This window comes from Bubalus bubalis, chromosome 4, assembly GCF_019923935.1.
Source record: "Bubalus bubalis isolate 160015118507 breed Murrah chromosome 4, NDDB_SH_1, whole genome shotgun sequence".
Taxonomy (NCBI): domain Eukaryota; kingdom Metazoa; phylum Chordata; class Mammalia; order Artiodactyla; family Bovidae; genus Bubalus; species Bubalus bubalis.
This window is the reverse complement of record NC_059160.1, coordinates 31,137,976-31,152,866: the sequence shown is the minus strand read 5'-3', so window position 1 is coordinate 31,152,866 and position 14,891 is coordinate 31,137,976. Positions and strand designations below refer to the sequence as shown.

The window sequence follows — 14,891 nt, the reverse complement described above, 5'->3', positions numbered from 1 at the left end:
TTTTTAATTTATACTCTTCAGTGAAGTAGGAACCTTAGCTACAATTGAGTTGCTTATAAAAGAAAAAACTGGTAACTTTATGTTGGAATCTAAAATCACCACTCATAGATCAGGCTAGCCCACTGCTTATTTTGTATGGTGTGTGAGCTCAGATTAGTCTATAGTTTTAAATGGTTACAAAAAAATCAGCAGTGTAATTTTCTTGGCAGTCCCAGTGGTTAAGACTCTACACTTCCACTGCAGAAGGCACAGTTTTGATCCCTGGTTTGGGAACCAAGACCCTGCATGCCGTATGGCATGGCAAAAAAATAAAATCAAAAGAATAGTGAAGTGTGAAAATTAAAAGTGTGAAATTTTGTTAAGTGTGAAAATTATATGAGATTCAGATTTCAGTGACCATAAATAAAGTTTTATTGGAACGGAACCATGCTGGTTCTTTTATGTGTAGCCTCTGATTGTTTTCACACATGAGGACAGAGTTGAGTAGTTGTGATATGGGCTGCAAAACCTAATGTTTTCTGTCTAGCACTTTACAGGAAGTTTGCTGACTTGTTTCATAGTATCCATTCTAAAACAGTGAGGAAGAATTTCTGATTATGGGATATAATTAAATACAAAAAATGAATTAGAAACAAGATACCCAACCTTGTGGAATTTCTTGTTTGGAAAAGGACTCTCTTACCTTTATCTGTACAATAAAGCATTTCCCAGGTGTTCTTTTTTAAAAAGCATATTATTAAAAATTTTTAAAATATACAAAAATAGAGCAGTATAAAAACTGTTAAGTAGCTTTAATGGTTATCAACATATGGCTAGTTTTTTTTCATCTGTATACTCCCAATTTCCCTCCCTGCCCACCCTTGGTTTATTTGGTTGAGACAAGTCCCAGACATCATACCATTTCAGTTGTAACTTCTTCAGTATATATCTCTAACATTAAAAAAAAAAATAACTAAAAAATATAACTAAATGCCATTATCACATCCAAAAATTTAGTATTAGTTCTTTAAAACCATTAAATAAAAATACTCAGATTTCTGTCTCATCAAATGTTATTATCTGTTTAAAATCATGGTCCAGATTCACGCATTATGCTGTATTGGTTGATATGTCCATAGGTTCCCTTTATTTCTTGTTTGTTTCCTGTGAAATTACCGTTTAGGTTTTTGTTTTTTGTTTTTTTTTTCTTGGTCCTTAAGTTTCCTATATTCCGTGTCTTCCTGATTGTATCCTTGTGATGTTGTTCCACTTGTTACTTTTAGTCTAAAAGTTGACTGAATTTGGGCTTTTTTTTTTTTTTTTTTTTCTGTAAGAGTATACTTACTCCTGGTATCACTCAGGAGGTATTTAACACCTGGTTATTATTTTTTTGTGTGTGATGTTAGTTTGATCAGTGGGGTCACCTTATGTCTGCCTGCTCTATAATTATCAAGTTCTCGATCAGCTTTTCATTTAATGGCTTTTAGTAGCTACTGATAATAATTGCCTACCTTAGAGTGTTATTTAATTATGGGGTTATAAGATGGTGATTTCTAATTCTCACTTCTTAAATTAGCTAGATTTTTCCTGTAAAAAAGAACTTTTCCCCTAACTCTTTGCAGATTGAAAGTTCTTTCTCTTTTTTGGGGACTTCCCTGATGGCTCAGATGGTAAAGAATCTGCCTGCAGTGCAGCAGACCCCAGTTCAATCCCTGGCTTGGGAATATCCCCTGGAGAAGGGAATGGCTATCCACACCAGTATTCTTGCCTGGAGAATTCCATGGACAGAGGAGCCTGGCAGGCTACAACTGCTGATAATAATTGCCAACCTTAGACCATTATTTAATTAGGGGGTTATAAAATGATTTCTAACTCTCACTTCTTAAATTAGCTAGACTTTTTCTGTAGAAAAGGACCTTTCCTTATTTATTCTTTGACGATTGAAAGTTCTTTCCCTTTCTTTACCAGTTTTCATTATGGAAATGAAATGTCAAGTATTATGGAAAGAGTTGGTTTTCCAGCATTCTCCAAAGGTGGTCAATAAATTCATTTTTTTTTTTTTTTCAAGTATCATTTTAAACCTATGGTTGATGTCTTTCCATCCGTGGTTATTCTTCTTTTTTTTAATGTTGAAGTAGTCCCATGTTTGGGTAGTGAGAGTCTATTTAATTTGGCCCCTACGTCTAACCCCTAGCTTTTGAGTCTTTGGTTTCTTTTCTAAGATACGTCATGCTTATTTTGTGTATTTCTTCCCAAACCTGAAATCAGCCACGTCTTGAAGAAGTTCTGGTTCTTCTAGTCTTTCCCAAATAGTTTTAATTTATTTAAACTCTTGTGTCATTTTAAGTGCTTTCTAGCTCAACAAAATGAATCTATGGAGAACATTGTCTTCTCATACTGCACTTTTTTAAAATTGAAAAACAGAGTAATAATAATGGAAAGTACAGTTGACCCTTGAACAGTGTGAGGGTTAGGGGCCCTAACTGGCCACACAGTCAAAAGTCTGCGCTTAACTTACAGTCAGCCTTCCACATTCAGGGATTCAACTAGCTGTGGGTCATGTGGTACTGTAGTCTTTACTACTGAAAAAAATCTGCATGTAAGTGCACCCATGCAGTTCATATTGTAGGTGGCTCAGTGGTAAAGAATCTGTCTGCCAATGTAGGAGACATGGGGTTCCACCACTGGGTTTGGGAAGATCCGCCGGAGGAGGAAATGGCAACCCGCTCTAGTATTCTTGCCTGGGAAATCCCATGGACAGAGGATCCTGGCGGGCTAGAGTCCACAGGGATCGAAAAGAGTTGGACATGACTGAGTGACTAAGCATCCTTTTCTCAGGCAATAGCTCAGATGTTTGCTCCTCTAAAATTTTTGGGACATATAGACCAATTGAAATATTTAATACACTTCACCATTTCTTAACAAAACTAGGAATATCTCGAGGAGTTAACAAACTGCTTTCTTGGGATGACGAAGGCATTTTGAGTTTCTATTTCTATCACATTCACCACTTCTTTTGATCCTTAATTAGATTAGAAGGAAAAATACAACATCCAATGTACTAAATATTATGGAAAACAACAGGACTAAGAACCAAATAGCTGTTACCTCTTAAGATGTATTCTTATTATATATAATACATAATATGTAGAATCTCATTTTAATTATTCATAATTATAAAATCTTGATATAAGGAATCAGATACTTTGTAAAACCTAAATAGATTATGAATAGATTTGATAACATCATTAAAGTATCTAATCAAGAATAAATTTTGTTCTATGAAATCAGATCTATGAGATCTATGAAATGATTTCAAATATAACATTAAAATGAATAAAACCTGTCTTTATCACCATACTTACTGCATTTAGCTTACATTTTGGCATTTATTGTGAAAAATTTAGAATTATGCCTTCATGGAGTAAATGCTTTTTGGAGTGTCTTCATATTCGTTTTTGTGTTCTCTTTTTTGTCAAATGAGATTGATTATTCTTTTATCAACTGTCTGAATGTAAATAAATAACTAAAATGCTATTAGCACAGCTACCATGAAGCTCAGTACTGGGACATCATTTTAATTTTAATGAGGTAAGCATCTGCTGCTATAGTATCCCAAGGCTGTTGCTTCTGAGTAATGAGCATCTTCATTTACCACTGAGTATTGCATTCTGCTGGCTTAGTTCTATCATTGTGTCTATATTTCCTTTCAATAGGAGCATGTGAAATGGGTTCATGCTGAAATGGTAAATAAAAACTCCAAGCTAAAACTAATTTATGTGACTCCAGAGAAAATTGCAAAAAGCAAAATGTTTATGTCAAGACTAGAAAAAGCCTATGAAGCAAGGAGATTTACCCGAATTGCTGTAGATGAAGTTCATTGCTGTAGTCAGTGGGGGCACGATTTCAGACCTGGTATGTATGTTCTGGGCTTCTCAGGTGGTGCAGTGGTAAAGAATCCACCTGCCAATGCAGGAGACACGGGTTCGATCCCTGGGTTGGGAGGATCCCTGGAGGAGGGCATGGCAACCCACTTAGTATTCTTGCCTGGACAGTGAATGCCGTGGACAGTGGAGCCTGGTGAGCTACAGTTTATGGAGTCACAAAGAGTCAGACATGACAGAGTGCACACACACATGTATATTCTACCTAGAAAACTCTGTGATGCTAGGGACTCTTTTCTTATTCAGCTTTACATGATGCAAATCCTTGCTTCCATTAAAATTATCCTCTTAGGTAGTCATTACTTATTTTTTTCTTGCCTTAATACAAGAGGAGCCGAGGCAGAATCTTTAATCTCTTTAATCCAAACCCACCACAGTAGTGCTTATTAGTCCAGTTGCCTTTATCTTTTGAAATGTGTATATATTGTACTTTGTCATCTTTAGCCATAAAGATTTACTGATTTCTGGATTCTCCTTCATATCTGTTGAGGAATTTGCTTCTGCTTCAAAGTTGTCTCTTTTAGTCGTCATTTTAGGTATCTTCAGCACTCACTTCAGGATCTACACCCAATGAACTCCTCAATGTTATAGTTCTGTGGTATACTTTAGTAACCTTATTCTTTGCTCCACCAGCATAATCCTACAGTCTTAGCCTAAAACAGATTGCTCAAACTTGTTCTATGGAAAGAAATCTGAAAATCAAATTTTTTTTTTTTTTGCTGTTGAGCTGTATGAGTTCTTTATCAATTTTGTGTATTAGCTAACCTCTTATCAGATACGTGATTTGCAGATGTTTTTCCCATTCCCTGGGTTGCCTTTCATTATGTTAATGGCTTCCTTTGCTGGACAGAAGCATTTTAGTTTGAAGCAACCCCACCTGTTTTTTTCATTTTGTTTTTGCTATTGGCCTCAGATTCAAGAAATCATTGCCAAGACTGATGTCAAGGAGCTTATCTCATTTGTTTTTGTCCAGGAGTTTTATGGTTCCAGATCTTACATTCGAGTCTGTAATTCATTGAGAGTTCACTTTCGTGTATGGTGTCATATGAGGGTCCAGTTTTATTCTTTATGCATGTATCTGTCCAGTGTTCCCAACACCATTTATTGAAGAAACTATTGTTTCCCCATTATATATTCTTGGCTCCTTTGTAGAAGATTTATTGACTATATATATGTGGGCTTATTTCTGGACTCTGGGCTTTCATAACTTTCCAAACAGATAACTTCCTCCTCCCTGTTGTTATAGTAGCCTTTTTGACCTTGACATTGAGCCATTTCTTCAACGTTTGTTCTTCACTTTTCTTCAAATAGTTGAACTACTTGAGGGTGTACTCAAGGACAACATAGCTAGTGATTTCGATGCATAGGATAAATAGGAGCCCAGAGCAGTTTCCCTGAAGTGGGTTCTATAATAATCAAGCATTTTCTTGTCTGAGTTTAACACTCTTGGGTGGTGTCTGTGGTAGAAGGGTTTTGACAAATGGTGTTTTTATCTTTTATCCGTTGCCATAATTCAAACACCGTGGCTGCTTCCACTCCATCTCTTGAATCCACTGTCCAGCAGGTGTAGACCAGTGCTTAGCTTCCTGGAGACATTTTGCAGGGCATTCCACCTGTGGCCAAGAGTGCTTGTTTCTGAAGAACCAGTTATAAAAGCAGAGTAAAGCCCATCTGTCACAAAGGCTAGGCTGCAGTGGCAGATTAGATACAGGTGGCTGTGGAAATAAACTCACAGTGATCTTGATGATCTGCCTAAAAGATCGGTCTTTTTTTAATTCCTGAAAGAATAGGAAGAGGGCTACTCTGTATTTTTTTTTTTTCCAGATTATAAGGCTCTTGGTATCTTGAAGCGGCAGTTCCCTAATGCGTCGCTAATTGGACTGACTGCAACAGCGACCAGTCACGTTTTGAAGGATGCTCAGAAAATATTGTGTGTTGAAAAATGTTTTACTTTCACGGCTTCTTTTAATCGACCAAATCTCTATTATGAGGTATGTAATTCTATGTCAGTTTATTTTGTGAAGGATTTCAGCAGAGTTTCAGTTCAGTTCAGTCGCTCAGTCGTGTCTGACTCTTTGCAACCCCATGCAGCATGCCAGGCCTCCCTGTCCATCACCAACTCCTGGAGCCTACACAAACTCATGTCCATTGAGTCTGTGATGCCATCCAACCATCTCATCCTCTGTCGTCCCCTTCTCCTCCTGCCCTCAATCTTTCCCAGCATCAGAGTCTTTTCAAAGTTTACTTTTTCATTATGTCTGTTTACATGAGTCATGCTGCTGCTGCTGCTAAGTCACTTCAGTTGTGTCCGACTCTGTGCGACCCCATGGACTGCAGCCCACCAGGCCCCTCCATCCATGGGATTTTCCAGGCAAGAGTACTGGAGTGGGTTGCCATTGCCTTCTCCCTACATGAGTCATAGTTATGTTCAAAAGTTTTTAAAAAATTGGATGAGTATAAACAGATTTATTCATGAATGCTTCGTTCGTATATCTTATGCTGTTTAATCCTTTGCTTGGTTAAGTAGAAAAAACTGCCTTGTTAAATTTGCATACACACGTTTTGTGTAAGGATGGAGAGAAAGTATGCATCGTTTGAGGGGCCTGGGACTTCCCTGATGGTCCCGTGGTTAAGACTCTGCTTCCAATTCAGGGGACATGGCATAGCCAAAAAAATGAAAAAGATAACCAAGGACCCTAATGACATCTCTATAAAATTAATTATGAAATAATGCAAAATTATTATACCCTTAAAGATTTGCTAATACTCCCTATTTAGATTTTATTTAGTATATAACCTGGAAAGTTAAATAACCTCACAGCTGTTTTTACTTTCCATTTCCAAGGATAGACTTAATATTTTTCTGAGTTCTTACTGAATAGTTATTTGTGCCATGGTTTATGTTTTTACAAAAGTAGGGTCAGAAAATAAAGTCTTCATCTTTACAAGTTATTCATTGCTGCTGTGCCTCCTCTTCTCTGGTGAATTAAAAATTAAGGATCAAGAAGAGTCTGGGTTGTGACAGGGTCAGATGAAATGAATGAAAGAATGATAGGAGAAAACACCATGTCCAAGAAAGAATGGCACCTTGAAAGTTGTAAGTAAATAACTACACGAATGGCACTTATTAATTTACTTTTTAATAAGTTAACTTTTTTTAGGTTCGGCAGAAGCCCTCAAACACTGAAGATTTTATTGAGGACATTGTAAAGCTCATTAATGGAAGGTACAAGGGGCAATCAGGTAATACAGAAACAAACCACCTATAAAGACTGAGCACTTTACAAAAGTAACAAATACTACAGCAGTTCACTGGAAAAAGATTAATGCATGGCAGAACATACTTAAAAATATCATGATAAAATTAATTTGCTTGGTGGTCTTAGAAATCGGGTTGGCATTTGCTAATGACACAGATTGTAAGAGTCATGAAACTGATTTGCTTATTTACACTTAATTGTATTAGAATAGGCCTAATGATAATGTTATCAATAGCACATATTTAGTTAAGTAGCTACTGTGTATAAGATTGAAGGCTAAGCAATGATGTTCTATAGGGATATAAAATATAGTTTTCTTATAATAAAGGACACATTAAAGAAATATAAAAAGTAAATGCTGAATGAGTTAAGTGTAGTGTAAAGTTGTGTAAAGAAATATAAAAAGTAAATGCTGAATGAGTGTAGATGGAGTTGAGATTGTGTATAACATGTTCCAGGATTAATGCATAGACAGGTGTTACTAAAGCAAAGAATTGATATAAAAGTTGTATTTCAAAACTATTCTGTAGATTGCCAGGAGATATTAGTGGGTGCCCTGGGTAAAAGGAGTTCCAGGGTCAAATAAGTTTGAGAAAATCTGCAAGTTATTTATTCTTCCCACAGAGTCACAGGGTATCTCAGTACCTTTGACTTTCTAACCAGCCTTGCAAATAGATACACCTGTTTAATTTGTTCAATGCAGTGCTTCCTAAACTCATTTGTGCATGGAACTCTTTTTTCACAGCACACTTGTTTACATCTTCTAGAGGATGAAGCACCAGTTTGAGAAATACTGTGTAGTGGAAGATAAAGTTGGAGAGAGAACTAAGATAATGGAAACCTAAATTGGTGGCTCCAGGCTCGTTACTGCTCTAGAGCAAGTTGCTGATCAAATCTTGAGTTATACTGAAAAGTCAGTATGTGTTCAGGGCCTTGGAATTTTTCATAATTCTTTTTTTCCCCATGCATTGTAATTACCAGTATCTTGAGTGTGTGAGTTAAAAATTTTCCAGGAGTGTGCTGTATATATCTAACCATTTGACATCTTTATTGCAGGAATCATATATTGCTTTTCTCAGAAAGACTCTGAGCAAGTTACAGTTAGTTTACAGAAATTGGGGATTCCTGCAGGTGCATACCATGCCAATATGGAGCCAGAAGATAAGACCAAGGTTCATAGAAGATGGTCAGCGAATGAAATTCAGGTTAACTAATAGCTCTTTAATCAAAACCTAATTCACCTTTAAATGTATTTTAGCTTAATTAATATATACAATGTTAATACATTTTAGGTAGTTGTGGCAACAGTTGCATTTGGTATGGGAATTGATAAGCCAGATGTGAGGTTTGTTATTCATCATTCAATGAGTAAATCTATGGAAAATTATTACCAAGAGAGTGGCCGAGCAGGTATGTATAACTCATACCCAGAAGTAAGTTTTTAAAAGAGCTTTAAAAACACTGTAAGTGATATTTATTACTACTGTATTTTTAACTCTTTATTGGCTAGTATTTTTATAACAAACAATAAAGTCCTTTGAAGTTTTATATTTATTTGCCTATGGAGAAATTTTCCTTATGTTCTATTGGAATGTAATGAATTATTTCTTCTTATATTTGCTAAGGTAATTTGATATCCATCTTTGTCTCCTGAGTTTTTTAATTAGTGGTTTCAAGTTTATAATTTGAACAACTGGATTATTTATGGACAGGTTTTTAAGCTAATAAAGCTGATTGTTGATAGTTCTCTTCAGTCGTATTTTAAAAAATCTGAGGACACCTGCTACAAATTAACTTTTACATCTCTATCTGAAATTTCTAGATATGATATATTTAGACTGAAATATCACCAGCAGATTTTATATTTATTATTTTTGCATGTTTGACTTTTTAAAGTAACTATGCAATCTGAAGATGCTTCCCACTGCAGGTCGAGATGACATGAAAGCAGACTGTATTTTGTATTATGGCTTTGGAGATATATTCAGGATAAGTTCAATGGTGGTGATGGAAAATGTGGGACAACAAAAGCTTTATGAGATGGTGTCCTACTGTCAAAACATAAACAAGTAAGCCACACACTTTTTTGTCACTTATGTCAATTAAAAACAACATGAAAGCATGTGACGTTTCTTGGGTCCTTACTTAAGTGAGTAAATACATTGGTGAAACATCAAGTGTAAATCAGTAAAAGCAGATGTCTGAAGGGGTAGAAACCAGTACATGAACCTGCAGAATGCCTGGATTTAAGAACATATATTCTAAGATACGGAGAAGGCAATGGCATCCCACTCCAGTACTCTTGCCTGGAAAATCCCATGGACAGAGGACCCTGGTAGGCTGCAGTCCATGGGGTTGCGAAGAGTTGGGCACGACTGAGCGACTTCACTTTCACTTTTCACTTTCATGCATTGGAGAAGGAAATGGCAACCCACTCCAGTGTTCTTGCCTGGAGAATCCCAGGGACGGGGGAGCCTGGGGGGCTGCTGTCTATGGGGTCGCACAGAGTCGGACACGACTGAAGTGACTTAGCAGCAGCAGCAGCAGCAGTAGCAGCATTCTAAGATACAGAGAACAAACTAGTGGTTACCAGTGATGAGAGCAGGGGGAGGAGGTAGGAGTGTGGGAGGTATAGACTTTTGGGTGTAAGATAGGCTCAAGGATGTATTGTACAACACAGGGAATATAGATAATATTTTGTAATACTTGTAAATGGAAAGTAACCTTTAAAATTGTACAACAATAAAAAATATAGTATCTTAAGTCTAAAAAGAGAAAAAGAAAAAAGTTATTCTGTCTTTCTTCAAGAAAGATAACTGTTAACTTTTTTCTGAATGTTTGGTAGCAGTCACCTGTGAAGCCATCTATTCTTGGAGTTTTGTTTCTTGGGAATTTTCAAATTACTGATTCAGTTTCATGACTGGTAATTGGTCTGTTCATATTTTTTATTTCTTCCTTGTTCAGTCTTGGAGATTGTACATTTCTAGGAATTCATCCTTTTCATCTAGGTCATCCATTTTATTGGCAAATATTTGTCCATAGTAGTCTCTTTGATCTTTCGTATTTCTCTGGTGTAGGTTGCAACTTTTTCATTTTTGATTTAACTGACTTGGGCTTTTTTCCTTGATGGGTCTGGATAAAGATTTATTAATTCTGTTTATCTTGAGACTTTCCTGGTGGGCCAGTGATTTAGACTCTGTGCCAAGAACCAGCTCTTAGTTTCATTGATCTTTACCATTATTTTTTTACTCTCGATTTATTCTGCTGTGATCTTTCTTTCCTTCCTTCTATTAACTCCTTCTTCTAACTTGTTTTTGTTTGTTCTTTTTGTAATTCCTTTAAGTGTAAGGTTAGCTTGTTTATTTGAGATTTTTCTTATTTCCTGAAGTAAGCTTGTGTTGGTATAAATTTCCCTCTTAGAACTCTATTTCTAAATTCCTAGATTTTGAATTGTTGTGTTTTTGTTTTGTCTCCAGGTATTTTTGCATTGTTCTTTGATTTCTTCAGTGATTCATTGGTGGTTAGTAGTTTATGGTTTCGCCTGTGCATGTTTTGAGTTTTTTGCAGTTTTTTCTTATAGTTGATTTCTAGTTTCATACTGTTGTGGTTGGAAAAGATGCTTGATATTATTTCCTTGTCTTAACTTTACCAAGGCTTGTTTTGTGGCATAGCATGTGATCTATCCTGGAGAATGTTAATGTTCCTTGTGCACTTGAAAAGAATATATTCTGCTATTTTTGAATAGAATGGTCTATATATGTCAAGTCTGGTCTAATGTGTCATTTAATGCCAGTGTTTCCTTATTGATTTTCTGTCTCGGTCATCTATTGATATAAATGGAATATTATAGACCCTTGCTGTTATTGTGTTAGTCAGTTTCTCCCTTTATGTCTGTTAATATTTGTTTTATGTATTTAGGTGGTTCTATGTTAGGTATATATATATCTATATGTATCTATATATATAAAGTTATATGTTCTTGGATTGATCCCCTGATCATTATGTAATGTCCTTCTTGTGTCTTGAAACAGTCTTTGTTTCAAAGTTTATTTTGTCTGATATGGTGCTTCCCTTATAGCTCAGTTGGTAAAGAATCTGCCTGCAATGCTGGAGACCTGGGTTCGATCCCTGGGTTGGGAAGATCCCCTGGAGAAGGGAAAGGCTACCCACTCCAGTATTCTGGCCTGGAGAATTCCATGGACTGTATAGTCCATGGAGTTGCAGAGAGTCAGACATGATTGTGCAACTTTCACTTTCTTTGTCTGACATGAGTGTTACTACCTTGGCTTTCTTATGATTTCCATTTGCAAGGAATATGTTTCCCCAGCCACTCACTTTCAGTCTATGTGTGTCTTTAGAGCTGAGTCTCTTGTAGGCAGCATATATGCAGGTCTTGATTTTGTATCCATTCAGCCACTTTATGTCTTTTGGTTGGAGCATTTAGTCCATTTAAAGTTAATGGAATTGTTGATTAGGTATGTACTTATTGCCATTTCATTGTTTTGAGGTGGTTTTGTAGACCTTTTTTGTTCCTTCTTTTACTCTTGTGGTTTGATGAATTTAGTGTTTGAATTCCTTTTTCTTTATTGTGTGGGTTTCTATAATAGAATTCTGGTTTATGGTTACCATGAGGTTTATATATACCAATTTCTCTATATACATGATGATGTAACTTGGTATCTTAATTTCAAATGCATTTTAACAATCTTGCATTTGTATTCTTCCCTCACAATTACTATTTTTACTCTTAGTCATCTTTGTAGTCTTATTACCCATCATATTATAAGGACTCAAAATTTTTTAAGTGAGCAGTAATTAGTGATAGAAAATGGTATTTTTTTCCTATTAATGCTACAGTAAGTTTAAAAAATGAGAAAATGAAAATGTCCTTAGATATCCAATAGGCCCTCATGAAGCATATTTTGGGACTTAGACTCAAAATGATACTATAAAGTACAGGAAACTGCTTTGCTCTCAGGAGGATTCTCTAATACAGGTATACCTTGGAGATATTGCAGTTGCAGTTTGAGACCACTGCAGTAAAGTGAAAATTGTAATAAAGCTAGTGATGCGAATCTTTTGGTTTCCCAGTGCATAGAAGTTATTTTTACACTAACAACATACGGAAAAAACTATTACATATGGTGGGCATAGTGGTAGTCTTCCAAAGATGTCCACATCTTAATCTCTGGAACCTGTGAGTATGCTACTTTACATGGCAAAAGGGAGTTAAAGTTACAAATGGATTTAAAGTTGTAGTCAGCTGATCTTAAAATAGGGAGATAATCCTGAATTGTTTGGGTGGACTCACTATAATCACAAGGGTTCTTAAATGTGGAAGGAGGAATAAGATGTCAAAGTGATGTGAAAACTTAACCCATTGTTAGCTTTGAAGATAGATGAAGGGGGGCCATGAGCCAAAGAGTGCAGGCAGTCTTTAGAGTCTGGAAAGGGCAAGGAAACAGATTCTTCCCTAGAACCGCTCGGAGAAATCTAGCCCTGTCAACACCTTGCTTTTATTGATTTTAACCCAGTGAGACCCATGTCAGCCTTCTAACCTATAAAAATGTAAGATTATAAATATGCGTTGTTTTAAGCCACCAAGTTTGTGTTAATGTTATGGCAGCAACAGGAAACTAGTAACAGAATATAACCCTGTATTTTGAAACAGGGATAATTCATATCTCTAATGTGTTTGCAGATGTCGCCGTGTATTGATAGCTCAACATTTTGATGAAGTATGGAGTCCAGAAGCATGTAACAAAATGTGTGATAACTGCTGTAAAGAGATGTGTGAGTTGTCCTTTTTAGATTTCTATAAGCTAATGTTTATAACTAGGACTACATGAGGGCAGTATTAGACTCTCAAAATGGATTTAAAAGAATCAGCAAGGTGTGAATAGAATTTCTCAGATTCGAGAGTAGTAACACTTAAAAGCTATTATGTGTATGCATGTATTTTATATTGCTACACCGAGATGTTAAATTTTTAAGAAATGAAGGGAAACATTTAAAATCCCTCTGATTAGAAATACTATTTATGTATGAGAATGCTAACGTCTTGTAATAATCTCTAACACTTTATAGTCACTGACTGAAGAGAGAAATTTAGTACAACATAGAGATTATAGTGTATCATTTTTGATCCAGATAATACTCAATCACTCGTAAGACACTAGTTTAGTAGTGTTGGTGCTGTATTTTCACTTTTAAAAATTATTTACGTATGCATAGTGTTTGATGAGCTAGTCTAACCCATTCCTTACTGAGTTCTGATGCCTTGGTGGGGGAAGGTCACGACAATTTTAACTTTGCAGGTAGAGAAAATTATTTGTGTTTACTAGACTGTTTTATACTGACCAAATTAATAAGAGTCTGATAAATACATCTGAGTGCTCATGTCAATAGATGGGAATAACTGTCCAGGAGATTCTTGTTGTGAAATTAGAGTCCCTAGGAAGCCACACTGGTTGTCAGAATATTGCTTAATGAGCATGCTTCATTAAATATGAAGAAATGAAGAACAGACTGACTAAATATGGTAGTCTAAACCTGGTAAATATGTAGAAGAGACTTACCCTCCTGTAAACACCTCTAAGTCTTTGTCATAATCATGTCTGGCTGATACCTTTTGGTTCTGAGAGCATCTCCAAAGACCTTCCAATAAACAGATTATTTTTTTGTATATCATTTAAATTCGTGTCTTAGAGAGACTATAGCTTAATCTAATGAAAAGAGACTTGAGCAAGTCTTAATTCAGAACATAGGAACAAACCAGTGTTTAGGGTGGCTCACATTGGATGACTTATTTTTTAAACGAGTCTAACCACTTAGGACAGCCTATCCTTGCCCTAATTTCAAAATTTCATTCATCTTTAACCATGTCTCTTTCATTACAGCATTTGAAAGAAAGAATGTAACTGCATACTGCAGGGATCTTATTAAGATCCTGAAACAGGCCGAGGACCTGAATGAAAAGCTCACGCCACTAAAACTAATCGACTCCTGGATGGGAAAGGGTGCCTCGAAATTGAGAGTAGCAGGCCTTGCTCCTCCCACACTTCCTCGTGAAGACCTGGAGAAAATCATTGCACACTTTCTCATACAGCAGTATCTCAAGTATCTACAGACCCATTTCTTGCCCTCGCATGCTGTCTTTCCTGAGTCTCATTTTTATATAAGTGCAACAGAACAAATGGTTTAGTGGTTGTTTCATAGGAACTTTTAAACACTATAAAATTTACCTAGTAAACAAGTTCAAACTTTTAATTATCATATGTCAAAGCAGCAGAAAAGTACAATACTTTATTGCATTTTTATACTAAAAGTTTTATTTCATATCAATGTTAGTTAAAATTATTTTACTTATTTTTTATAAATTTCAGTTTGTTGTCTGCAACTTCTCAAAGCCTGACTGTTGGCCTTTGTCTCCTGCAGAGAAGACTACAGTTTTACAGCTTATGCTACCATTTCATATTTGAAAGTAGGACCTAAAGCTAACCTTCTGAACAACGAGGCACACGTTATTACCATGAGAGTAAAGAAGCCCACGCAGAACTGTTTCAGGGTGATTACTAGTTTTCAATCTTTAATTATTTGAAAAAGACATTAAAGCCTGTGTCTTGCTTATCTTTAACTTGTTCTCTTCTGGGTCCAGTGGAACTCAGAAGAGATAAGTCAGTGTTCTTGGAATCTGGGTATAGAAGAG

The 14,891-nt window shown here is 36.0% G+C and overlaps 1 protein-coding gene across 5 annotated transcripts in view; it reads left to right on the top strand.

Moving 5' to 3' along the window:
• RECQL (RecQ like helicase) overlaps positions 1-14,891 on the top strand; it is a 32,734-nt gene that overhangs the window by 16,621 nt on the left and 1,222 nt on the right. For 4 of the 5 annotated variants that reach the window (XM_025283367.3, XM_025283363.3, XM_025283365.3 and 1 more), the window contains 9 exons: positions 3,696-3,894; positions 5,748-5,914; positions 7,085-7,166; positions 8,240-8,388; positions 8,476-8,593; positions 9,114-9,252; positions 12,885-12,976; positions 14,083-14,302; positions 14,621-14,750. In XM_025283367.3, the coding sequence (XP_025139152.3) occupies positions 3,696-3,894; positions 5,748-5,914; positions 7,085-7,166; positions 8,240-8,388; positions 8,476-8,593; positions 9,114-9,252; positions 12,885-12,976; positions 14,083-14,302; positions 14,621-14,750 (1,296 nt within the window). Of the gene's footprint in view, positions 1-3,695; positions 3,895-5,747; positions 5,915-7,084; positions 7,167-8,239; positions 8,389-8,475; positions 8,594-9,113; positions 9,253-12,884; positions 12,977-14,082; positions 14,303-14,568; positions 14,751-14,891 lie in introns of all 5 variants that reach the window. The other variant, XR_006550409.2, reaches the window with a different exon arrangement.